The sequence below is a fragment of the Gastrolobium bilobum genome, unplaced genomic scaffold, assembly GCF_033153095.1.
Source record: "Gastrolobium bilobum isolate Gb01-03AN ecotype WA unplaced genomic scaffold, APGP_CSIRO_Gbil_v1 utg13107, whole genome shotgun sequence".
Lineage (NCBI taxonomy): Eukaryota > Viridiplantae > Streptophyta > Magnoliopsida > Fabales > Fabaceae > Gastrolobium > Gastrolobium bilobum.
In genome coordinates, this window is record NW_026895812.1 from 148,478 (window position 1) to 172,573 (window position 24,096).

General features: G+C 39.3%; 1 protein-coding gene across 2 annotated transcripts in view; it reads left to right on the plus strand.

Annotated features, from left to right (window-relative positions):
* The window catches only part of LOC133296129 (uncharacterized), a 40,433-nt gene that overhangs the window by 8,737 nt on the left and 7,600 nt on the right, over nt 1–24,096 (plus strand). The window contains exons 3-7 of one of the 2 annotated variants that reach the window (XM_061495077.1): nt 360–387; nt 1,987–2,231; nt 14,746–14,901; nt 15,011–15,167; nt 22,529–22,668. In XM_061495077.1, the coding sequence (XP_061351061.1) occupies nt 360–387; nt 1,987–2,231; nt 14,746–14,901; nt 15,011–15,167; nt 22,529–22,668 (726 nt within the window). The remainder of the gene's footprint in view (nt 1–359; nt 388–1,986; nt 2,232–14,745; nt 14,902–15,010; nt 15,168–22,528; nt 22,669–24,096) is intronic. The other variant, XM_061495076.1, reaches the window with a different exon arrangement.

Genomic DNA, 24,096 nt, shown 5'->3' on the forward strand with positions numbered 1-24,096 from the left:
CCTTTAATTCTATCCCATCTCAGATGTCACAGGTTGATCATGTACTTCCTGTCCCTTTTCTTGACTTGTCTTTGCCAGCTGCAGGTGCTTCTATTCCAGATGAGCAACCTATTGCTTCTATACCTGAGGACCGTCCACTTCTCACCTATCAGCGTCGCAAAACTGTGCCTCCTGTCGACTCGACTCTTGCTGGCTCATCGCCCACTGCTGTTGCTTCTTCCCCTCCGGATCCTTCATCAGAGACTCTTCCCATTGCTCAAAGAAAAGGTACACGTGCTACTCGTAACCCTTATCCTCTTTATACCTTTTTGAGTTATGACCGTCTTTCTTCACCTCATTTCACCTTTGTTTCTAGTCTTTCTTCTATTTCTATTCCTAAGACCACAGGTGAAGCACTTTCCCATCCAGGGTGGCGCCAAGCAATGCTTGATGAGATGACTGCACTTCATTCCAATGGCACTTGGGACCTTGTTTCTGCTCCTCCAGATAAGTCTATAGTTGGTTGTCGCTGGGTTTTTACTGTGAACGTTGGACCTGATGGCCATATTGATCGTCTCAAGGCACGTTTAGTTGCCAAGGGTTTTACTCAAATCTTTGGCCTTGATTATAGCGATACATTTTCTCCGGTCGCTAAGATGGCGTCAGTCCGCCTCTTTCTTGCCCTTGCTGCTGTTCGTCACTGGCCACTCCTTCAACTTGACATCAAAAATGCCTTTCTTCATGGTGATTTACAAGAAGAAGTTTACATGGAGCAACCACCTGGTTTTGTTGCTCAGGGGGAGTCTGGAAAGGTGTGTCGGATCAGGGAAATACAGAAATTTGTGGTTACTCAGATGCCGATTGGGCAGGATCACCCTCGGACAGACGCTCTACTTCTGGTTATTGTGTCTTCTTCGGAGGAAACTTAATCTCATGGAAAAGCAAGAAACAACCTGTTGTTTCCCGATCTAGTGCAGAAGCTGAGTATCGTGCAATGGCAAATACTACCTGTGAGTTGATCTGGTTAAAGCAGTTGATTCAGGAGCTTCATCTTTGTGAACAGAAACAACCCATGACACTCATCTGTGATAATCAAGCTGCGCTACATATATCTTCTAATCCTGTTTTTCATGAGAGGACCAAACATATAGAGATTGATTGTCACTTCATTCGGGAAAAGATTCAGTCAGGAGAAATCAAGACAGCTTTTGTCAACTCGTCTAATCAACTAGCAGATGTTTTTACTAAAGCTCTTAGAGGTCCTCGGGTTGAATACATTTGTAACAAGCTTGGTGCTCATAATATATACGCACCAGCTTGAGGGGGAGTGTTAGAATATTAGATATGATATGATTAGATTTGATTAGATATGATTGGATTCTGTCTTATCCGTAAATAGTCTGACTGTATTCTGACTGTATTAGGATTAGGTTTGGATTAGGTTTGAGCCTTACACTTAAGCCCATTAGGGTCTCTATATATTGTAACTCCCTGACACAGATCAATACACAATGTATTCTTTTACATTTAACTGGTACTGTAACACTGCACTGTGGTTTGGACATAAAAAAGTATATCTAACAAAATGCAGCCTATATCTTCATTCCGTACTTTCTATTTTCTTGATTTTGTGCATGGGTTTACATCACATCATTTGACATGTTTTCATTTCTTAGTATACAAGTAAGATCGTATGTGTATTTTTTACGTTTTTTTTAAGAAATTGAATGCATTGTTTCTATGCCACCTATAGAGGCCAAAACAACTTGTTTAGCACCAGATTTATCAGTATGCCGGTCACATGTTGCATTTAGCAATTGGTAATGGACATTTTTCCCCGCTAGCTAAATAAATTTCTAAAAGTAATATTATTTTCAATATTAATGTGATTTATTTTTTTCAATCTCTTTTTTTTTTTTTTTTTTTTTTCACATGATTTCCCCCTTCCTATTTTTGTTTGAGTTTGATTGTTGTATTGCCATTTGTATTTCTTAAACATCCAATCAGCGTTATCCCGTTTGTGTATTTCTCACCGGAAGAGAGCAAAAGAAATAGTTGAAACGTGGGATAAATTATTCAGCTCTTCCCAGAAAGAGCAGCGTATCTCTTTTCTATACTTGGCTAATGACATCTTGCAAAATAGTAGGCGGAAGGGAAGTGAATTTGTTAATGAATTCTGGAAAGTTCTTCCAGATGCTCTCAGGCGTGTTTATGAAAGTGATGAAAATGGAAAGAAATCAGTAACCAGACTTGTAAGTCCTATTCTCACTTGTCATTAGTTCTGTCAATCAATTGTATTACAATGCACAGTATAGTAATGTTTTCATTCTCTGCTTATATTGTAATGCTACAGACTTATGGGTGCCTGGCTTGGATAATTTTTTGGTGTCTTCATTTTTTTGGTGTTCCCCCCTTTATTAGAACTAATATTGAACTGAACTGCTATGGATGAAAGAATGATTAACTTCTTGGTTAAAGAGCCTACTTCTGTGTATTAGGCTGTATGATTTGTTTTGTTTTTTAATAAGATTTTGTTAATGGTGTAAATTACTGGTGCAGCATATATTGAGCAGAACTCTTGTTCTTCTAGATGTGGAAATATTTCCTGAAAAATTTGAAGTTTATGTTGTCCTAAATATGGCCATTATTTTTTTTTAAGTTCTATTTTTTATTTTGATATAAAGCTTGGGAGAATCTCACTACAAAAGCTAGGCATTGTGGTGGGAGAGTCCAAGACCATATAAAACCTCCATTGGAGTCCCATATTTCTGATGTGCGACTCAAGTCCCATACCTTGCAATTGGATCCTTACAATCCACCTTGCAATTGTCTCTAGTCCTTTGACTAGTTCCCATCGAACACTACAATACCTGTGTTACCACCTGCGCCCACTTGTTTGCCACAAGAGACATGGTGGAAGGCTCTAATACCAGCGGATGGTTACTGATATTAACAAAGGAAAATAATCAAAAATTTAGTAAGCAAGCTCCAATTACCGTGATAGGAAATAGAAAATGGAGAGTATTGAAAAGAAGTTTCTGTATATTGATCTTGAATAATTTACATGAGTGAGTATTTATACAAGAAAGAATCGCTAAGAATGACTAAGCGATGACTAATCAATCCTAATTACAATCAATTCTAATCAATCACAATCAATCCTAATCAATCATTATCAATCCTAATTAATAGGAAATAAAAACGGAAACATGTTTGAATTCTGATTTTCTACACTCCCCCTCAAGTTGGGAGGTAAATATTGATCATTCCCAACTTGCCAATCAAGTCTTCGAATGCTGGACGGTGTAGGCCCTTGGTAAGGATATCTGCCGTTTGCTCTTTGGTTGGAACATATATCAAACGCACATTTCCATCATCTAATTTTTCTTTGATGAAGTGACGATCAACTTCCACGTGCTTTGTTCGATCATGATGCACAAGATTTTGAGCAATGCTAACAGCTGCCTTGTTGTCACAATATAGTTTTATTGGTAGGGAATATGAAATCTTCAACTCTTGAAGAAGTCTTCTCAACCAGATTCCTTCACAAACTCCATGAGCTAAAGTTCGAAATTCTGCTTCAGCACTACTTCTTGCAACCACTGTTTGCTTTTTGCTTCTCCAAGTAACAAGATTTCCCTACACGTAGGTGCAATAGCCTGAGGTAGATCTCCTGTCTACTGATGAGCCTGCCCAATCTGCATCAGTGTAGATTTCAATTGTCCTTTTATACCCCTTTTTAAAGAATAATCCTCTTCCTGGAGTATTCTTGAGGTATCTAAGCACCCTATAGACTGCACTAAGATGCTTCTCCTTGGGTGAGTGCATGAATTGACTAATCATACTCACCGCAAAGGCAATGTCAGGACGCGTAAGAGATAAGTAGATTAGTTTACCAACCAATCGCTGATATTGTTCTTTATCCACCTCATTCCCATCTTCAATACCTAACTTGGTATTAGGTTCCACAGGTGTCTCAGCAGGTTTACACCCTAACATTCCTGTTTCCAACAAAAGATCTAGAACATATTTCTTTTGTGTTAGAGTGATGCCTGTTTTGCTCCTAGCAACTTCCATACCAATATTTGAGTGCCAAGGTCTTTGAGTTCAAATTGAGCTGCTAGAAATTTCTTCAAGGTGTTCAATTCCTCAATATCATCACCTGTAAGAATTATATCATCTACATATACAATAAGAATAGCAATTTTACCATCCTTAGAGTGTTTGTGGAAGAGAGTATGATCAGTCTGTGCTCTGGGAGATTGTTTCAATCCATATAGAGACTTTTTTAGTTTACACACTGATCCATTTCCCTTTTCAAAACCAGGTGGAGGATCCATATAGACTTCTTCATGTAAGTCACCATTTAGGAATGCATTCTTCACATCTAACTGTTGCAGAGGCCAATCTAGATTGGCAGCAAGAGATAAGAGAACTCAGATGGTATTGACTTTAGCAACCGGAGCAAAAGTCTCATGATAATCTATCCCATGAGTCTGAGTGAAATCCTTTGCAACCAATCTTGCCTTGTATCTGTTGATGCTATTATCTGCATTGAATTTTATTGTAAACACCCATTTGCATCCTACTGCCTATTTTCCTTTGGGTAGGGTCACTATCTCCCAAGTTCCATTTCTTTCTAAAGCATTCATTTCTTCAAAGACAGCATCCCTCCATTTTTTATCATGAGAGCCTCATGTATATTTCTCGGTATCTTTGTACTATCCAACATAGTATTGAAAGCACGAAACCCTGGGGACAACTTTCCATATGAAATATGATTAGAAATAGGATGAGTAGTACAAGATCGAGTACCTTTTTTGAGAGCAATGGGCAAGTGTAGATCATTTTCACCATGACACTCAAGTATTGGGGTGCTGGAACTAGAACATGGTTCAGAATCCTGGCAGTGTAGAGGCTCAAGGTTATTCACACTTTGAGGAGGCTTTTGCCTGCTATAAACTTGTCCCCATTTTGAGGAGGCTCCTGATGGTGAGGATTCTGTAGCTCCCCCTGTTTCCAAAAGTAGAGGTAATACCGTGGCATCAGTAGGTTCCCATGACTGATCTTCATTTACTCCTATAGACTCCCCCTGAAGAGAAGTCGAGGGGAAGAAAGGGTCATTTTCAGAAAAAGTGACATCCATAGAGACAAAGACCTTACGAAGAGAGGGTGAATAACACTTATAGCCACGTTGAGTAGGAGAATAACCAATAAAGACACACTGAAGAGACTTAGGATCAAGCTTAGACCGTTGATGGGAGGGAATATGGACAAATACAACGCAACCAAATAACTTGAGAGGTAAGGAAGAGACACCTCGGAAGGAAGGGAAGATACGAACAAGACTAGAAAGAGGAGACTGAAATTTAGAATGCGAGATGACATTCGATTTATCAGATACGAGGCAGTGAGAACTGCCTCTCCCCAAAGATATTTAGGAACACTCGTGGTAAACATAAGAGCCCGAGCAACTTCAAGGAGATGTCGGTTTTTTCTTTCCGCAACTCCGTTTTGTTGGGGTGTGTCAGGACACGAGCTTTGGTGAAGGATGCCATGTTGGGAAAGATATTCTCCAAGAATAGAGTTAAAATACTCTTTGCCATTATCTGTACGAAGAATTTGTATAGCAACTTGGAATTGGGTTTGAACCATGGCATGAAATTTTTTAAACACGGATGCAGCATCGGACTTATCCTTTAGAAGATACGCCTAACAGACTCGAGAATGGTCATCAATGAAGGTAATGAACCATCGAGTACCTGAAATATTTTTAACACGGGCTGGACCCCATATGTCACTATGAATTAAGGAAAACGGGGACGAGTCATGGTGAACTTTAAAAGGATAATGAGCACGGGTATGCTTGGCAAGTTGACAAATATCACAAGAAAACAAACTTGGACTTTTATTAATAAATAAGTTTGGCAACAACTTCTGAAGATAAATAAAATTTGGATGACCTAGCCTACGATGCCACAGCATAACATCATCACATGAATCAAAAGGAAACATAGAGTTTTTTTCTACGAAACAGCTTCATGAGTCACATCCTCCTCAAAGTAGTAAAGTCCATCATCCTCTCTAGCACTGCCAATCATCCTCTCCGAGTCCTGTTCCTGAAAAACACAACTATATGGAAAGAATTTAGCAAAGCAATGCAACTCAGAGGTGAGCTTGCTAATGGAAATGAGATTACAAGTCAGAGAAGGAACATAAAGAACTGATGTCAAAGTAATCAGCTCAGAAAGTTTAATGGTTCCGTGTCCCGCAATCTGGGAAAAACTGCCATCGGCGATCTTGACCCGAGAAGGTTCAGAATATGGAGTGTATGAACAAAACAAGCCAAGATTACCTGTCATATGATCAGAGGCTCCAGAATCAAGGATCCAATGATTTTGACTATCAACATGGAAAGCTGTGCCTTGCTGGACCACATGACTAGTGGCCTTAGGAGGTTGAGTCAAAAGTCTCTGAAGTTGTTCAAACTGAGTCTTGCTAAGAAAGCACCATCAGAGTCAGAGGATGCATGAGGCTCATCAACCTTGTCATCAGTAGAGACCTGATATGCACGACCTTTATTTTGTCCTTTGGGCTTCCAATTTGCAGGTTTCCCGTGGATTTCCCAACATTTCTCACGGGTATGACCAATTTTATTGCAGTGGGTGCACCATGGACGACCATCCCGTTTTGATTCTCCGGAGGAACGGTCAATGGTACGGTTGGCAGCTAATGCAGACATATTATCAGACTGATCAAGCGACTCGTTTTCTCCCAGCATAACTCTCCGTCTACTGGCTTCTCGACGAACTTCAGCAAAGGCGTCAGCAAGTGAAGGTAACGGTCGCTGCCCCAATATTCGACCACGAACCTCATCAAGATCTCGATTGAGTCCGGCAAGGAAATCATACAGTCTTTCCTTCTCCAAGTGTTTTTTAAATTGGGTATTAGCTTCCAATCCCTTAAGATCAGATGCATAATAAAGATCCAATTCCTGCCATAAATTCGTCAGTGCAGTAAAATATTCAGTAACAGTCATACCCCTTTGACGAAAGTCTCTCAACTTATTTCTCAGTTCAAAAACTTGAGAGGTATTCTCCAGATCGGAGTAATTCTGTTGAACAGCATCCCAAATTTCCTTGGCAGTATCAAAGAACAGATAGGTTTGGCCAATCTGTGGTTCTATGGAATTAGTCAGCCAAGCCATGACCAAGGAATTATTAATCTCCCAATCGTCATAATCAGGAGAATTCTCAGTAGGTTTCTTAATTTTTCCCTCAAGATAGCCCATCTTACCCTTTGCCCGGATGACCAACTTAACTGATTGAAACCATTGCAGAAAATTCTTACTGTTCAACCGGTGATTGGTGATCTGCAAACCTAAGTTGTCTCTAGAGGACTGAGAATTTGGGGCAGATGAGGAGGCGAAAAAGTGTTTGGAGGAAGCCATGAATAGAAAGAGAAGGGTTGACCGTTGATGAAAAATCAAGTTTTGTAAATTTTTGATCTGACCTCTGGAACAGGAAGGGGATAAGCCGGCGAGAAGGTCTGTGCAAGTCGCGGCGGAAAAAGACGTTGGGAAGGCGGCGCGTGGAGCTCACGCGCCGGAGAATGGCCGCGCTTGTGACGGCGCGTGGCGGTGCGTGCGGCGGTTGACAGCGATGGGTCCAGCGGCGGTCGACTCGTCCGATCCTTCTGAGTCGAATGGTCACCTCACTTTCTTGATCGGAGGTCAGTAGACTAGGTTTCTGTGTTGGACAGATTCAAGGAGGTGTTTAGGAGGTGTTTGACGGTGATGGAAGTGTTTGGATGGTTATTTCAGCTTTGAATTAGGGTAGGAACGAACCCGCTCTTGATACCATATTGAAAAGAAGTTTCTGTATATTGATCTTGAATAATTTACATGAGTGAGTATTTATACAAGAAAGAATCGCTAAGAATGACTAAGCGATGACTAATCAATCCTAATTACAATCAATTCTAATCAATCACAATCAATCCTAATCAATCATAATCAATCATAATTAATAGGAAATAAAAACGGAAACATGTTTGAATTCTGATTTTCTACAGAGAGACAAGTGTAGAAAATCAGAATTCAAATATGTTTCCGTTTTTATTTCCTATTAATTAGGATTGATTATGATTGATTAGGATTGATTATGATTGATTAGAATTGATTGTGATTAGGATTGATTAGTCATCGCTGAGTGGTTCTGAGCGATTCTTTCTTGTATAAATACACACTCATGTAACTTATTCAATATCAATATACAGAAACCTTTTTTCAATATGGTATCAAGAGCGGGTTCGTTCCTACCCTAAATCAGCCACCTTCAAGGCTCAAATCATCCAAAAAACCACCCAAACACAATCCAACCTAAACCCAAATCCCAGAAACCATACCTACAGACCTCCAATCGAGAAGGTGGAGGTACCATTCAACTCAGAAGGCTCCGACGAGTTGAACGCAGCCGGACCCGTCGCCGTCAGACCGCCCACGCGCCGCCACATGCGCGGTCACTCTTCGGCGCGTGTAGTCCACGCGTCGCCTTTCCGGACTCTTTTTCCGGCGTGAGCTGCCAAGAACACCTCGTCGGCCTCGTCTGTCCCTGTTCCAGTGGTCAGATATAAAATCAGAGAAATTTTTTTTTTGGGTCCACGTCAAAACCTTCACTTTCTATTCATGGCTTCCTCGAATCGTTCTTTTGCCTCCTCATCTGCTCCAAATTCTCAGCCCTCTGGAGACAACTTAGGTTTGCAGATCACTAATCACCGGTTGAACGGTAAGAATTTTCTGCAATGGTTTCAATCGGTTAAGTTGGTCATCCGGGCAAAGGGTAAGATGGGCTATCTCGAGGGAAAAATTAAGAAACCTATTGAGGATTCTCCTGATTATGACAATTGGGAGATTAATAATTCCTTGGTCATGGCTTGACTGACTAATTCCATGGAACCACTGATTGGCCAAACCTATCTGTTCTTCGATACTGCCAAGGAAATTTGGGATGCTGTTCAAAAAAATTACTCAGACCTGGAGAATACCTCTCAAGTCTTTGAACTGAGAAATAAGTTGAGAGACTTTCGTCAAAGGGGTATGACTATTACTGAATATTTTACTGCTCTAACAAATTTATGGCAGGAATTGGATCTTTATTATGTATCCGATCTTAAAGGATTGGAAGCTAATACCCAATTTAAGAAACACTTGGAGAAGGAAAGACTGTATGATTTCCTTGCCGGACTCAACCGAGATCTTGATGAGGTTCGTGGTCGAATATTGGGGCAGCGACCGTTACCCTCACTTGCTGACGCCTTTGCTGAAGTTCGTAGAGAAGCCAGTAGACAGAGAGTTATGCTGGGAGAAAAGGAGTCGCTTGTCTGCATTAGCTGCCAACCGTACCATTGACCGTTCCTCCGGAGAATCAAGACTGGATGGTCGTCCATGGTGCACTCACTGCAATAAAATTGGTCATACCCGTGAGAAATGTTGGGAAATCCGCGGGAAACCTGCAAATTGGAAGCCCAAAGGACAAAATAAAGGTCGTGCATATCCGGTTTCTACTGATGACAAGGTTGATGACCCTCATGCATCCTCTGACTCTGATGGTGTCTTTCTTAGCAAGACTCAGTTTGAACAACTTTAGAGACTTTTGACTCAACCTCCTAAGGCCACTAGTAATGTGGTCCAGCAAGGTACAACTTTCCATGTTGATAGTCAAAATCATTGAATCCTTGATTCTGGAGCCTCTGATCATATGACAGGTAATCTTGGCTTGTTTTGTTCATACACTCCATATTCTGAACCCTCTAGGGTCAAGATTGCCGATGGCAGTTTTTCCCAGATTGCGGGACACGGAACCATTAAACTTTCTGAGCTGATTAATTTGACATCAGTTCTTTATGTTCCTTTTCTGGCTTGTAATCTCATTTCCATAAGCAAGCTGACTTCTGAGTTGCATTGCTTTGCTAAATTCTTTCCACATGGTTGTGTTTTTCAGGAACAGGACTCGGAGAGGATGATTGGTAGTGCTAGAGAGGATGGTGGACTTTACTACTTTGAGGAGGATGTGACTTATGAAATTGTTTTCGTAGAAAAAAACTCTATGTTTCCTTTTGATTCATGTAATGATGTTATGCTGTGGCACCGTAGGCTAGGCCATCCCAATTTTATTTATCTTCAGAAGTTGTTACCAAACTTATTTATTAATAAAAGTCCTTGTTTGTTTTCTTGTGATATTTGTCAACTTGCCAAGCATACTCATGCTCCTTATCCTTCTAAAGTTCACCATGACTCTTCCCCATTTTCCTTAATACATAGTGACATATGGGGTCCAGCCCGTGTTAAAAATATTTCAGGTACTCGATGGTTTATTACTTTCATTGATGACCATTCCCGAGTTTGTTGGGTATATCTTCTAAAGGACAAGTCCGATGCTGCATCCGTGTTTAAAAAATTTCATGCCATGGTTCAAACCCAATTCCAAGTTGCTATACAAATTCTTCGTACAGATAATGGCAAAGAGTATTTTAACTCTATTCTTGGAGAATATCTTTCCCAACATGGCATCCTTCACCAAAGCTCGTGTCCTGACACACCCCAACAAAACGGAGTTGCGGAAAGAAAAAACCGACATCTCCTTGAAGTTGCTCGGGCTCTTATGTTTACCACGAGTGTTCCTAAATATCTTTGGGGAGAGGCAGTTCTCACTGCCTCGTATCTGATAAATCGAATGTCATCTCGCATTCTAAATTTCAGTCTCCTCTTTCTAGTCTTGTTCGTATCTTCCCTTCCTTCCGAGGTGTCTCTTCCTTACCTCTCAAGTTATTTGGTTGCGTTGTATTTGTCCATATTCCCTCCCATCAACGGTCTAAGCTTGATCCTAAGTCTCTCCAGTGTGTCTTTATTGGTTATTCTCCTACTCAACGTGGCTATAAGTGTTATTCACCCTCTCTTCGTAAGGTCTTTGTCTCTATGGATGTCACCTTTTCTGAGAATGACCCTTTCTTCCCCGTGACTTCTCTTCAGGGGGAGTCTATAGGAGTAGATGAAGATCAGTCATGGGAACCTACTAATGCCACAGTATTACCTCTACTTTTGGAAACAGGGGGAGCTAAAGAATCCTCATCATCAGGAGCCTCCTCAAAATGGGGACAAGTTCATAGCAGGCGAAAGCCTCCTCAAAGTATGAATAACCCAAAGCCTCTGCACTGCTAGGATTCTGAACCATGTTCTAGTTCCAGCACCCCAACACTTGAGTGCCATGGTGAAAATGATCTACACTTGCCCATTGCTCTCAGAAAAGGTACTCGATCTTGTACTACTCATCCTATTTCTAATCATATTTCATATGGAAAGTTGTCCCCAGGGTTCCGTGCTTTCCAATACTATGTTGGACGAGAAATATACATGAGGCTCTCGATGATCAAAAATGGAGGGATGCTGTCTTTGAAGAAATGAATGCTTTAGAAAGAAATGGAACTTGGGAGATAGTGACCCTACCCAAGGGAAAATAGGCAGTAGGATGCAAATGGGTGTTTACCATAAAATTCAATACAGATAATAGCATCAACAAATACAAGGCAAGATTGGTTGCAAAGGGTTTCACTCAGACTCATTGGATAGATTATCATGAGACTTTTGCTCCGGTTGCTTAAGTCAATAACATCCGAGTTCTCTTATCTCTTGTTGCCAACCTAGATTGGCCTCTGCAACAGTTAGATGTGAAGAATGCATTCCTAAATGGTGACTTACATGAAGAAGTCTATATGGATCCTCCACCTGGTTTTGAAAAGGGAAATGGATCAGTGTGTAAACTAAAAAGGTCTCTATATGGATTGAAACAGTCTCCTAGAGAATGATTCGACAAATTCACACAAGCAGTCAAAAGAAGAGGCTTCATTCAAGCACAGACTGATCATACTCTCTTCCACAAACACTCTAAGGATGGTAAAATTGCTATTCTTATTGTATATGTAGATGATATAATTCTTACAGGTGATGATATTGAGAAATTGAACACTTTGAAGAAATTTCTAGCAGCTCAATTTGAACTCAAGGATCTTGGCACTCTCAAATATTTTCTTGGTATGGAAGTTGCTAGGAGCAAAACAGGCATCACTCTCACACAAGAGAAATATGTTCTAGATCTTTTGTTGGAAACAAGAATGTTAGGGTGTAAGCCTGCTGAGACACCTGTGGAACCTAATAGCAAGTTAGGTATTGAAGATGGGAATGAGGTGGATAAAAAACAATGTTAGTGATTGGTTGGTAAACTAATTTACTTATCTCATACGCGTCCTGACATTGCCTTTGCGGTGAGTATGATTAGTCAATTCATGCACTCACCCAAGGAGAAACATCTTAGTGCAGTCTATAGGGTGCTTAGATACCTCAAGAACACTCCAGGAAGAGGATTATTCTTTAAAAAGGGGTATAAAAGGACAATTGAAATCTACACTGATGCAGATTGGGCAGGCTTATTAGTAGACATGAGATCTACCTCAGGCTATTGCACCTACGTGTAGGGAAATCTTGTTACTTGAAGAAGCAAAAAGCAAACAGTGGTTGCAAGAAGTAGTGCTGAAGCAGAATTTCGAGTTTTAGCTCATGGAGTTTGTGAAGGAATCTGGTTGAGAAGACTTCTTCAAGAGTTGAAGATTTCATATTCCCTACCAATAAAACTATATTGTGACAACAAGGCAGCTGTTAGCATTGCTCAAAATCCTGTGCATCATGATCGAACAAAGGATGTGGAAGTTGATCGTCACTTCATCAAAGAAAAATTAGATGATGGAATTGTGCGTATGATATATGTTCCAACCAAAGAGCAAACTGCAGATATCCTTACCAAGGGCCTACACCGTCCAGCATTCGAAGACTTGATTGGCAAGTTGGGAATGATCAACATTTACCTCCCAACTTGAGGGGGAGTATAGAAAATCAGAATTCAAATATGTTTCCGTTTTTATTTCCTATTAATTAGGATTGATTATGATTGATTGTGATTAGGATTGATTAGTCATCGCTGAGTCGTTCTTAGCGATTCTTTCGTGTATAAATACACACTCATGTAACTTATTCAATATCAATATACAGAAACCTTTTTTCAATAACAAGTATGGAAATAGAAGAAGCAAGAAGAAAATTAGAGAATCAAGGTGCCATCTCTGCCCAAGTGGCCAAAGCCGACCCAAACTACCAATGTGACAGATTATTAGTATTAGTATAGGGGTTAGTGCTTTGTCTATCACATCAAACCAATATCAATTTTAGATTATTCATTAGCTTATTCTCTCTTTTCCTTCTTCCCTACCTAAATCCCTATAATTTCAACAGTTACAATATGTGTTTCATTGGTTTTGTCTAGATGATGAGGCTAAGTTTTTGTGGCGGTCTGCAATATTCTCTTGTATATCTTGTTGGTTCTTTGGGTTTTTTTGACTTTTGTGCCCTTAATTAAATAAAAAATAACCATAATGTCCCCGGATTTAAACTATTTAAAAAAATTGACCTTCCCCCCAAACATTTAATCGATTATGATGTTGTTATCGATTATAGTATCATCATAATCGATTAAATGTTGCGCTGTGTAATCGATTACATTGACTTTGATATGTTTGAGGTGAAATATAATCATATTGAGTTTTCATTCCTTGCCAGAGTTAAATTAAATAGGCATGCATGAAGACAGGAAGAGGAGACAAAGGATCTCCTTCCCAAGCGTTGATTGTTTCTCTTATATGTCATCAAAAGTAGAATGAATTAAACATGTATATAAGACCAAAAACACAAGGCATATATCAGGTAAAGCTATATAAGAAAATGTATAAGAGAACAGAGAAAAGAGTACACACTTTTGTGAGAAGGACACGCTGATGTTAGAATTTCAAACTCTCCTGCATCTACTAGAACAATCTACATGACTTGAGTAATTTTTCCACCGACAATCTAGGAAAATCCATTGATTAGAAGATGGATCCAGAAGCTGTTAGAATAGTCAAAGTGGGCAACAATAAAAAATTGGTGGCTGATATATACATGTGTTAAGTAGGTAATATTATAATATATTTTTGGTAACAAATGACGGTTAATACACCTATATATATGTGGGTTGGTGTATCCTTAAAAGTGTAAGAGAATAGAAAAAGGAAGGAGAGAGTGCCGAAGCACCATATAATAGAAAAGAAAAAAGAAAAGGAGAAGTGAGGTTACAGTGAGTTGTAAAAACAGAGTATCGAAGTAACCCCAGATCCAGCGCTCTAAATCGTACTGCACATCAAACCCTTGATCCAGCGCTTTCTTTAACGCACCAACTCTACCCTCAGAGTCCCAAACAACATTCCGTGTAACTTGCACTTGAACACTAACCCGGCAGTTCAGAAGGCCTGGGAACTTCTGAAGCTGAGTTCCATTGACCACATAAAAAGCATGTTTATTGCTTTCATTCTCTCACGTAAAAGTGTTCCCCACAATTGAATTCTCAGAAGGAAATTCGTAGAATATAGTGACATTGAATTTTTGTGAGCCAACTTGAACTGAAGTGGTTTGGTTATCCATGCACGTGAGCTTGAACCCATCGCTGCCACAAAAATGGGGTCAGTTCCCTCCCCAGAAAGGATAGGATAAGCTTGAACCCATCAGAACCATATATTACTTTCCTTTCTGTTATATTAGTGTTTTAAATATTTATAATTTTTCTTAATGAAGTAAATTTTCTTTTTAATTTTTCTTATACCTACCATTTCATTATCTCTTATGTTTAGGTTGACATATGGGAGGAGAGGAAGGTTTTTGGTTCACGGGGTCAGAGTCTTAAGGATGAAATGATGGGTAAGAATCCCCTTCCATCATCTACAAGCAATGGAAAGAGTTCAAATCCTATCAAGATAGTGAAGAGGGATGCCCACTCAGTGAGATTAGTAAGCAAGTTGTTGCAACATTGTCTGATCTTTGGTTTATTGCCTATTAGGTTTTGCTTTGGCATTTTTTATCTTAAGGTATGTCATTACTTGATCGTCTTCATTGCAGAAACTGGCTGTTGGGTGTCTGCCAGAAAAAATACTGACAGCATTGCATTCTGTTCTTGATGAACATCTTAATGAGGAAGCTACCCTAAACAGTTGTAATGCTGCTATATGTCAAGTGGGTAAACTTGTAGAAGATGTTGATTATATATTGGCTCAAGGTAAGAAGATGGGGAAGTGGGACTTGATATTAATTATTTGAAAATTTGTTTTTTAAGTGTTATTCTTCTGGGCCATTTGTTGATGGTCTTAGACAAAAGAGAGATGGCTATCATAACTGAAACACTAATTTTGAAACATAAAAATATCAGGCTGTGGTGAAAGGCTCAGAAACATGGTTTGGTCATGCTTGATAGTGACCATTTAGAAGTGAGATTGATAGTGTGTAAAAGGAATGGAGCAAAATAGGAATTAGATGTCCTATGTTTTGCCCTGTTAATAGCAAAGGTGGGAAGAATGTCTAATGTATTCTTTAATATGTTTGATTGAGGTGACAAATAAATAAAGGGTATACTTTCTATGATGAACAAACTATCCCAAAAGTATAAGCTATAAGGTGTGTAAAGAACCAATTCAACGCAAAAGTTTAAGCTCTTGGGTGAGGACCTCTTTAATGGTTTATATTATACTCTAACACGTCCCCTCACAAGAGAGTCCATTGGGCTTGAAAAGTGGATGATGCATCAGGCCCAACCTACCTGTGCTAAGAAATTCCATAAGAGAAAGTGGGAGGAGGTGAGGATCGATCTCGTGACACCGAGAATCAGAACCAATTCAACCCAAAAGCTTAAGCTGTTAGGTGAGTACCTCTTTAATGGTTTATATTATACTCTAACAGGGTGAAATTACATAAATGGTTTGATATCTAATATGCCTCCTCATGCAAGAACCCTTCGGGCTTGTAGTGGGAAAATGCATAGGCCTTCTCTATCTTGCGTTGAAATTTAAATTTAACTTAGAAGAATGGGAGCAACAAGGATCAAACTCAAAATTATATGGTCATAGATGCTCTAATATCATGTCATGAATAAGGAGGAAAAATAAAGATATATGATGAAAATCAGGTGCCTAAATAGTACTATGGAGGTTGAATATATAGAGTTATTGTAATAAAATACAAAATTTACGAGTGGACGTGTCGATCCTTGCTAACCGACATTGACAATCACCGGACGCACCCTCACGTGTCTAATCTCTGGTCTTCCTATTCTCTTTTCTTCGCTCTCCCACACGTCCTCTCCATATATCTGGTGTTTTCCATCTTTGCTTGCACTTCGTTGGTGTCTGTCTGGCCCTTTCCTCCACTGCCTAAGTGCTCACGTCCTCTTCTTATATTTATCTTCTCCAGCCTTTTTCTCTTGTCCAGTGTGACCTATGATTGAATCTGGTCTCTTAGATGCATCTAAAGTTGTTCTGAAGGCTGAGCCCTCTGTTTTCACCATGTTAATGCTCTTCTTTCCACTAACAATTTTGATGATAGCAACTATGACAGGCGGGCTTTGAATATTAAACTTTGGCTTAATGAGCAAGATTACGTAGACCACCTCACCACCAAGGCTGAGTCTATGTTGTTAATCATCCTAGGTGGACTAAGATCGATGACCAATTGTGTAGCGTCATAAAATCCACTATTCATCCATCTTTGAAATAGATCTTCGAGGCTTATGTCTTGTCTTGTAGTATGCCAAGGTCTTTTATACTAATGATACTTAGTGCCTTTATCACCTTCCATAATGTTGTAAGTGTCATTACGCCTTGGAAGTTTGATGCCCTATCTTTGCATATTTGGGGAAGATTCATGGGGTTCCAATGATTTCAATGAATTATTGCCCTCTGCAGATACACTAGTGTAGGAACTTGAGCAACATAGTACATTTTTCATGCTATTAGTCCTTTATGTTTTGTCTTCAGAGTACTTTTCCAATCATGATCATATTTTGGGCTTACCCACTAACTCCACTCTAAACACAACTTGGTCCTTTTTGCTCATGATCCCATCAAAGGTCTAGGGGTGTCAAAACGGGTCGACACAATACGAATACACGCAATTCGAACACGACACAATTTGTTTGCAGGTTGACACGAAACGAATGACGCGCAAACTATGGGTCAAAATGGTAATTGACCAAGAAAAAACAAAAATAATAATAAGAAAAAAAATATGGGTCGAATTCGTATTGACATGACACGACACGCGACACGACACGAAATTTTTTGCGGGTCAACCCGAACACGAATTTTCGTGTCTTGTCGTGGGTCGACTCGCATGTCATAACCTGTTTTGACACCTCTAATCAAAGCAACCCTATAAACTTGACCTATATCCTTCTCTTGTTGATTCTTCTACCCTTGTGTCCAAGTGTTATGGCTGTGGTCGTAAGTCCAACAAATGTTGTCCTCAATGCGACCATTGCCCCATGTTAGGCCATACCATTGATAGTGTTGGGCCTTTCATGGCCCCTTCCTCATTCCAACCTTGCGCGTGGCTCTTTGTCAGTACCCCCTATATCCGTTGAACACTCGATACTATTTATGACTACCTATGCTAACTTTCCGAAATGGTTTGGGCAACGCCAAACTTCTAGTTTCACCGCTTCTGTTGCCCACACGGGTATTTCTTTCACTTGTCTCTCTTGGTCATCACCTTTGGGACCATGGTTCTTAAATTTTGATGTTATTGATCATATCTCTGGTAATAAATCTCTTTTCTCGGACATCTCTATCTCTGGTTATTTTCCCACAGTCACTTTAGCTAATGGTTCTAAAACACAATCCAAAGAGGTTGATATCAACCACCACCTTCCTTTTATTTTTGTTGATTTTGTTCTATATGTTCCTGGTTCTCCATTTGACTCGCTTTCCATTAGTCATATCACATGTTGTCTTGATTGTGTTGTCTTTTTTACTAAAGATTCTATGTTTTACCTGGACTAGAGTTTGGGATGGATGATTAGTGTCAGATGTGAGTCTTATGGGTTCTACTTGCTCTTTAACTCCTCTGGTGTTTGCTCCATTACGAACTCCCCTCTTACTATTCATGCCGAGTTAGGTCATTCGAGTTTTGACAAATTGCAGTGATGGGTGCCAAGCCGGTTGAAGGTGTCTAGTTTTCCTTGCCAGTCTTGTTAGCCTTGCAAAAGATTTTTATTGGTTCCTTAGTCAGTGTAGTTCCCTGCCAAGAGAATGTTCTTGAATTTTCCTATATCAAATTTGGTATTCAGAGGCATTAGCTTATGAACCATACTATGAAGTTGTGGGAGAGAGTTATTGAGTATTGGCTGAGAATAGAGATCAATGTCTCTATAAATCAATTTTGATGTATGCCAAGAAGATCTATCATGGAGGTTATTTTCTTGATACGACAATTGATCGAAAGTTTTCGAGAAAAAAGAAAGATCTACCTATGGTATTTATTGATCTTGAGAAAACATATAAAAAGGTTCTAAGATAGGTTCTAATGGTGGATTCTTGATAATAAAAAAGTCTTGTCAAAGTATGTAGAGTCAATCAAAGATATGTTTGATGGAATTACTACATGCGTGAAGTAATACAACATCAAATTGTTTTCTTATCAAAGCAGGTTTACCCAAGGTATTGCTTTGAATCCTTAACTTTTTGCCCCAGTTATGGATGAGCTAACATAATATATCCAAAACGAGATGCCACGATGTATGCTATTTGCAGATAATATTGTGCTTATTGATGAGACTAAGGCTGGTGTTAACAAAATATTAGAGTTGTGGAGAAGCATGTTAGAGTCTAAATTATTTTTGTGTTTAGTCGGATTAAGACTGATTATATAAAATGAGTTTACTACGACAAGAGGATATCAAGATTCTGTGTATATACTAGGACGGGAGATCAACATTAACATCAACAACACCTTTATCCCAAACTAATTGGGGTCGGTGGTAGATGAACCCAAATGAAAGGTACGAAGGGATAAAAAAATAAAAAATAATAATAATATATATAAAATTATAAAAGTAAAAATAAAAGGGGTGTAAAATAAATAAATAAAATAAAAGAAGAAGAAGAAGATGAGGAAGGGGAAAAAAGATAAACGAAAGGAAGGGGAAAAGAAGAAGATGGGGGAGATGAAAAGGAAAAAGACTAAAAAGGGACCATCTGAAACATAGGAATAACAACGAGTCTAACCCTCCATCATGCTAATAGCTTTTCTCCATTTTGTCCTAAGGTACACTGTGCGCCAATCTATATCCCACTCTATTAAGTCTTGTTTTACTATCTTCCTCCAAGTAAGTTTCGGTCTATCTCTACCTTTCTTTGTGTTGAGCTCTTGGTAACAAACTTTTATTTTTACGGGAGCTTCCAGGTGCCTTTTCATTACGTGCCCAAACCATTTCAATCTATGTTCTCTCATCTTTTTAGCCACCCGTAGTACTCCTACCTTACGTCGAATATCTTAATTTCTTATCTTATCCATCTTCGTATAATCACACATCCACCTTAACATCCTCATCTCTGCTACACCCATTTTATGTGCATGTTGCCTATGTGCTGGCCAACATTCAGCTCCATATAACATTGTAGGCCTTACTGCTGTTCTATAGAATTTTCCTTTTAGCTTAAGGGGAATTTTGCGGTCACACAAAAACCCAGAAGCACTATGTCATTTCGTCCACTCTGCTCTGATTCTATGATTTACATCCTCATTAATCTCTCCGCCTTTTTGCGAAATGGATCCCATGTATTTAAAAGCATCTTTCTTGGGTACCTCTTGATCGAGTAGATGTGCAGGATCTTGGTCTACATCTCTTACCAGATAAAACTCACACTTCATATACTCATTCTTGCTCTGGCTTAACGTGAATCTTTTAGACTCCATTGTGCTTCTCCACAATTCAAGTTTTCTATTAACATCGTCTTTGGTCTCATCAATAAGCACAATATCAACTGCAAAAAGCATACACCATGGCAGTTCCTCTTGGATATTTTTGTTAGTTCATTTATAACTAAGGCAAAGAGATAAAGACTTAGAGCCGAACCTTGGTGTACACCTACCGTGATGGGCAAATAACTTGATGTTCCATTACAAGCTTTCACACATGTAGTAGCCCTATCATACATATCCATAATTGCCTTTGCATACTTTGATGGAAAAATGCTAGGATGGGAGATACAGAAGAAAAATGCTTTTAGAAAAATGTGGAATAAGGCCTTGGGCACTCCCACCCTTTGAGTTAGCTTTTGGGGTGGTGTATCCCAAGGTTCTTTACATGGTATCAAAGCCTCGCTGTCCCCCACTTTCTCTTGTGGTGTTTCTTAGCACAGGTAGGCTGGGCCTGTTGCACTGTCCACTCTTCTAGCCCAATGGGCTCTCGTGTGAGGGGGCATGTTAAGATATATAGTCCCACATTGGTTGTATGTGCAACTAATGTGGAGTTTATAAGGCTTTGGGTACTCCCACCCTTTGAGCTAGCTTTTGGGGTGGTGTATCCCAAGATTCTTTACAAATATAGATTGAGATGGTTTTAGCATATTATTCGAAGACTGCAAGATCTTCTCGTAAGAACAAAACTTTGTTTCCAAGAGCATGACACAGAGACGAAGAAGTTGGCTAAAACTTAAAGGAAAAGTAGTAAAAAAAAAAAGATTTAATAAAAGAGGGAAATATATTGGCTTATGGTGTGTCTTTGGATAGAGTGGAGGAAAGCTATTAGCATTGTGGAGGGCTAGATCCATTTTTTTCTATATCCCAAACAACCTTTTTTTAGTTATTTTTCCATATATTTATTTATTTATATTTCTCTAATTTACTTTCCTTCTTATTTATTTTTATTTTCTATTTTTTCTTCTTTTCTTGCTGGTTATTTGGGCTCATTGGCTGCTAACCCTAACTAGTTTGGGAGAAAGGTGTTGTTGATGTTGAAATTTGTTATTTAGAGCCTAATTTTGATCCTGCTACTGCTTTCTGTTCACTACTTTGATTTTCAATCTCACTTCTATCTTTGGTTCACGACCTTAATTTTCGTGCTAGTCACAAACTTCACAATTTCTTTGTCGTTCTTTGTCAAATTGGAGATGAGAAAATACAATATTCTCCCTGTAGAAACTCTTTGGATGTGCAAAATACGTTCAATTCTCCAAAGGTGAGTTCTTCTAGAGAGGGAGGTGCAGAATAGAGAAGCAAATTTGTGTAGTATTGTGTTATTGAGGAGTTATTATTTTATGGCAAGAAAATTTGGGAAAATATGTTCTTGGAAAATAATATTGTGTTACGATTTCTTATTTGTTTAGGATTTCATAGTTTAGGAAATTAATATTTGATTAGGTTTATTAGGACTTATCTAGGACTTTTTATTTGATTTAAGATTTCATATTTAATTAGGATTTATCTAGGATTTTTATTATTTTTGGGTTATAAATACCCGTTAGGTATATATATTGGAGGAACAATTTGCCCTAGTGGAACACTCATTTTATGAGATAGGGATTATGAATACCCTATTGTAAAATATGCAAAACAATATTGTCATGAACCAACTTACCACACTAGCTGAGTAGACTATATCAGGATGGGTAATTGTGACACGATTAAGCTTGTTAACCTGCTTCCTACATCGCTCTAAGTCTGGAAGAATATTACCATCACCTGTGAAAAATTAACATTCAGATTATGGGTGTTTCAGATGGCCTAACTCTCCAAACAGGTCAAGGATATAGTTTATTTGAGAAAAGAAAGACATCCCTTACTACAGGCTACCTTAATACCCATGAATTACTTCAGAGTACCAATACCACTCTGGACTGATTCAAGAAGAAATAACCATGCCATCCATGATAGAAAATTTCTTGGATGTGAGGTATGACTCTAGACAGCCTCCAAATAAGCTGTAATGCACCAAACGGTCCCTGGAGAGCATGTTCCAACCAGAAAAGCTAGCTTGAAGCCCTAAAAGATCCCCTCAGCATCTGACTCTACCTTCGTTGCACACACCTCTCTAGCCTGCCACAATTCTTTTGGTCAACATCATTGGTCTAAGCTGCACCTCATGGGGTTGCAATATTAAACAAGAAATCCACCAAGTTATCACTCGCCCAGAAAGGATGATTGATCTCCATGGAGTAGAGTGACCAAGGCTGGTAAAGAAAATGTTTTTCCTTTTTTGGTAAACAGTTAGATCTGTTTTCGGACCTTGTTTGAACTTAGCTCTTGATACATGTAGAAAAGGAATTAAGAGAGTGAAACAATGGAGAGAAAGTAAAGAGAGAGAAGAATGGTACTCTAATGGGATGCACCCACTTGTTTACTGTCAGGCTCTCCATGTGTGTATATAAATACTTGGTAATTTAATTGTAGTACAAGAGTGTTTCAACTGTACAATCCTCGCCTGGCCAAAACATAAAATTCAGTAATACATTATTTTATTCCAGCACTCTTACAAAACTATCTTAAATTCTTGCTGTAATTAATTTTGACCAGATTTATTGTGCAAGAGCTTAATAATTAATGAATTCACTTGTACTGATATTGCATATTGATTTGATATCACTTCAGGAAATCAGCTGGGATCCACATTGGTGAATGACTTGCAAGAGCAGGAAAAGGAGCTTAAGCAATATATGATGCAACTTGAAAATGCTGAGGCTGCCCGGGGTACTTTGCTTTCCCAGCTTAGAGACGCATTGCAGGAACAGGTGCAGTTATTTTTGTAAATATGCTTGTCATGAACCAATTCTCCTAAACGCTTAAGCTATTAGGTGGAGACACATAAATGATTTTATATTATATTTCTAATTGTTAAATATGATTAGATATGATTAGTCTGATTAGATATTATTAGTCTGTAATTATTCTGATTATATTGTGATTGTATTAGGTCTGGGCCTTTCCTATAAGCCCATTAGAGTCTCTATATATTGTAACTCTCTGAATTAGATTAATACACAACATATTATTTTATATTCAAGTTGGTACCAGAGATCTTTCGTTCTGGGGACCTTCGCTTCCGCTTAGAAACCTTGTTTTCGCCTTAAAACCTAAGCCCACTGCTTAGGAGTCATCCTTCCTTTGCCGTGTATCCTTCCGGCAAGACATCAAGGACCGTTAGTCCCTTCCGAGCAATTTCCGAACGCGTCAGCACCTCCGACGGTCACCGGAACAACCATCCGCCATTGTTCAGGCCGCCAGAGCACTTTTCCGGCGAGTTTTCAGCTCGATTAGCACGCGATCAGAACGCTCTTCCTCCGGCGACCTACTCTGCAGAAGGCCCATCACCGGCGGCCAAGTCACGCGCCCTCATGCGCGGCTGAGCTTCTCTGCGTGTGGTCCTCACACGCTGCCTCTCACCAGCGCGTGAGCACTGTTCCAGTGGCTTTTTCCGGCCACTCCAAGACAGAACAACTCGCCTTCCTCCCCTCTTCTCCGATCTGGTCTTCATTCGTTGTGGGTCTCGTCCGTTCAGAAGATATCAATGATTCTTTGCTTTCCGGTCATTGTTTCAAGTGCTGTGCATTCTTATTTTTTGATATCAGTGATAACCCACTGTTCATCGTCATTGTTCTTAGTGCTGGAATTTTCTATTTGAGTCTGTTTTATTTTTTATTTGGTAATCTGTGTTTTTTTGGTCCTTTTATTTGTTTCTGGTCATCTTTATTTAAGTTTTTGATGGAGGGCACATCCAAAAATAGTACTGGAGTCATCTCCAGTACTACCCCATCCATTACAACAATGAAACTGACCAGATTTGCTACTTACAAGACCTGGTCTACCTTAGTTAAGATCTGGTTTACTGGTCAGGGACACGGTCCACATCTCACAACTAAGTCTGCCGATATTTCAAAAGACCAGACATCTGAATGGGACAAGATTGATGCTTAACTGCTAAGTATCCTTTGGCAGTCCATTAATCGGACGATTATAGACATTTTCATCTCCTTTGAGACCTGCTATGACGTATGGGAGGAAGCTAAAAACCTCTACACCAATGACATTCAACAACTTTATTCAATTGTGTCTCAGATAATGGAATTGCGCAAATCTCCAGAGTCTCGAATGGAAACTTATATTGGTAAGATACGTTCTTTGATGCAAGAATTCTGGGCTATGTTACCTCATGCCACAGA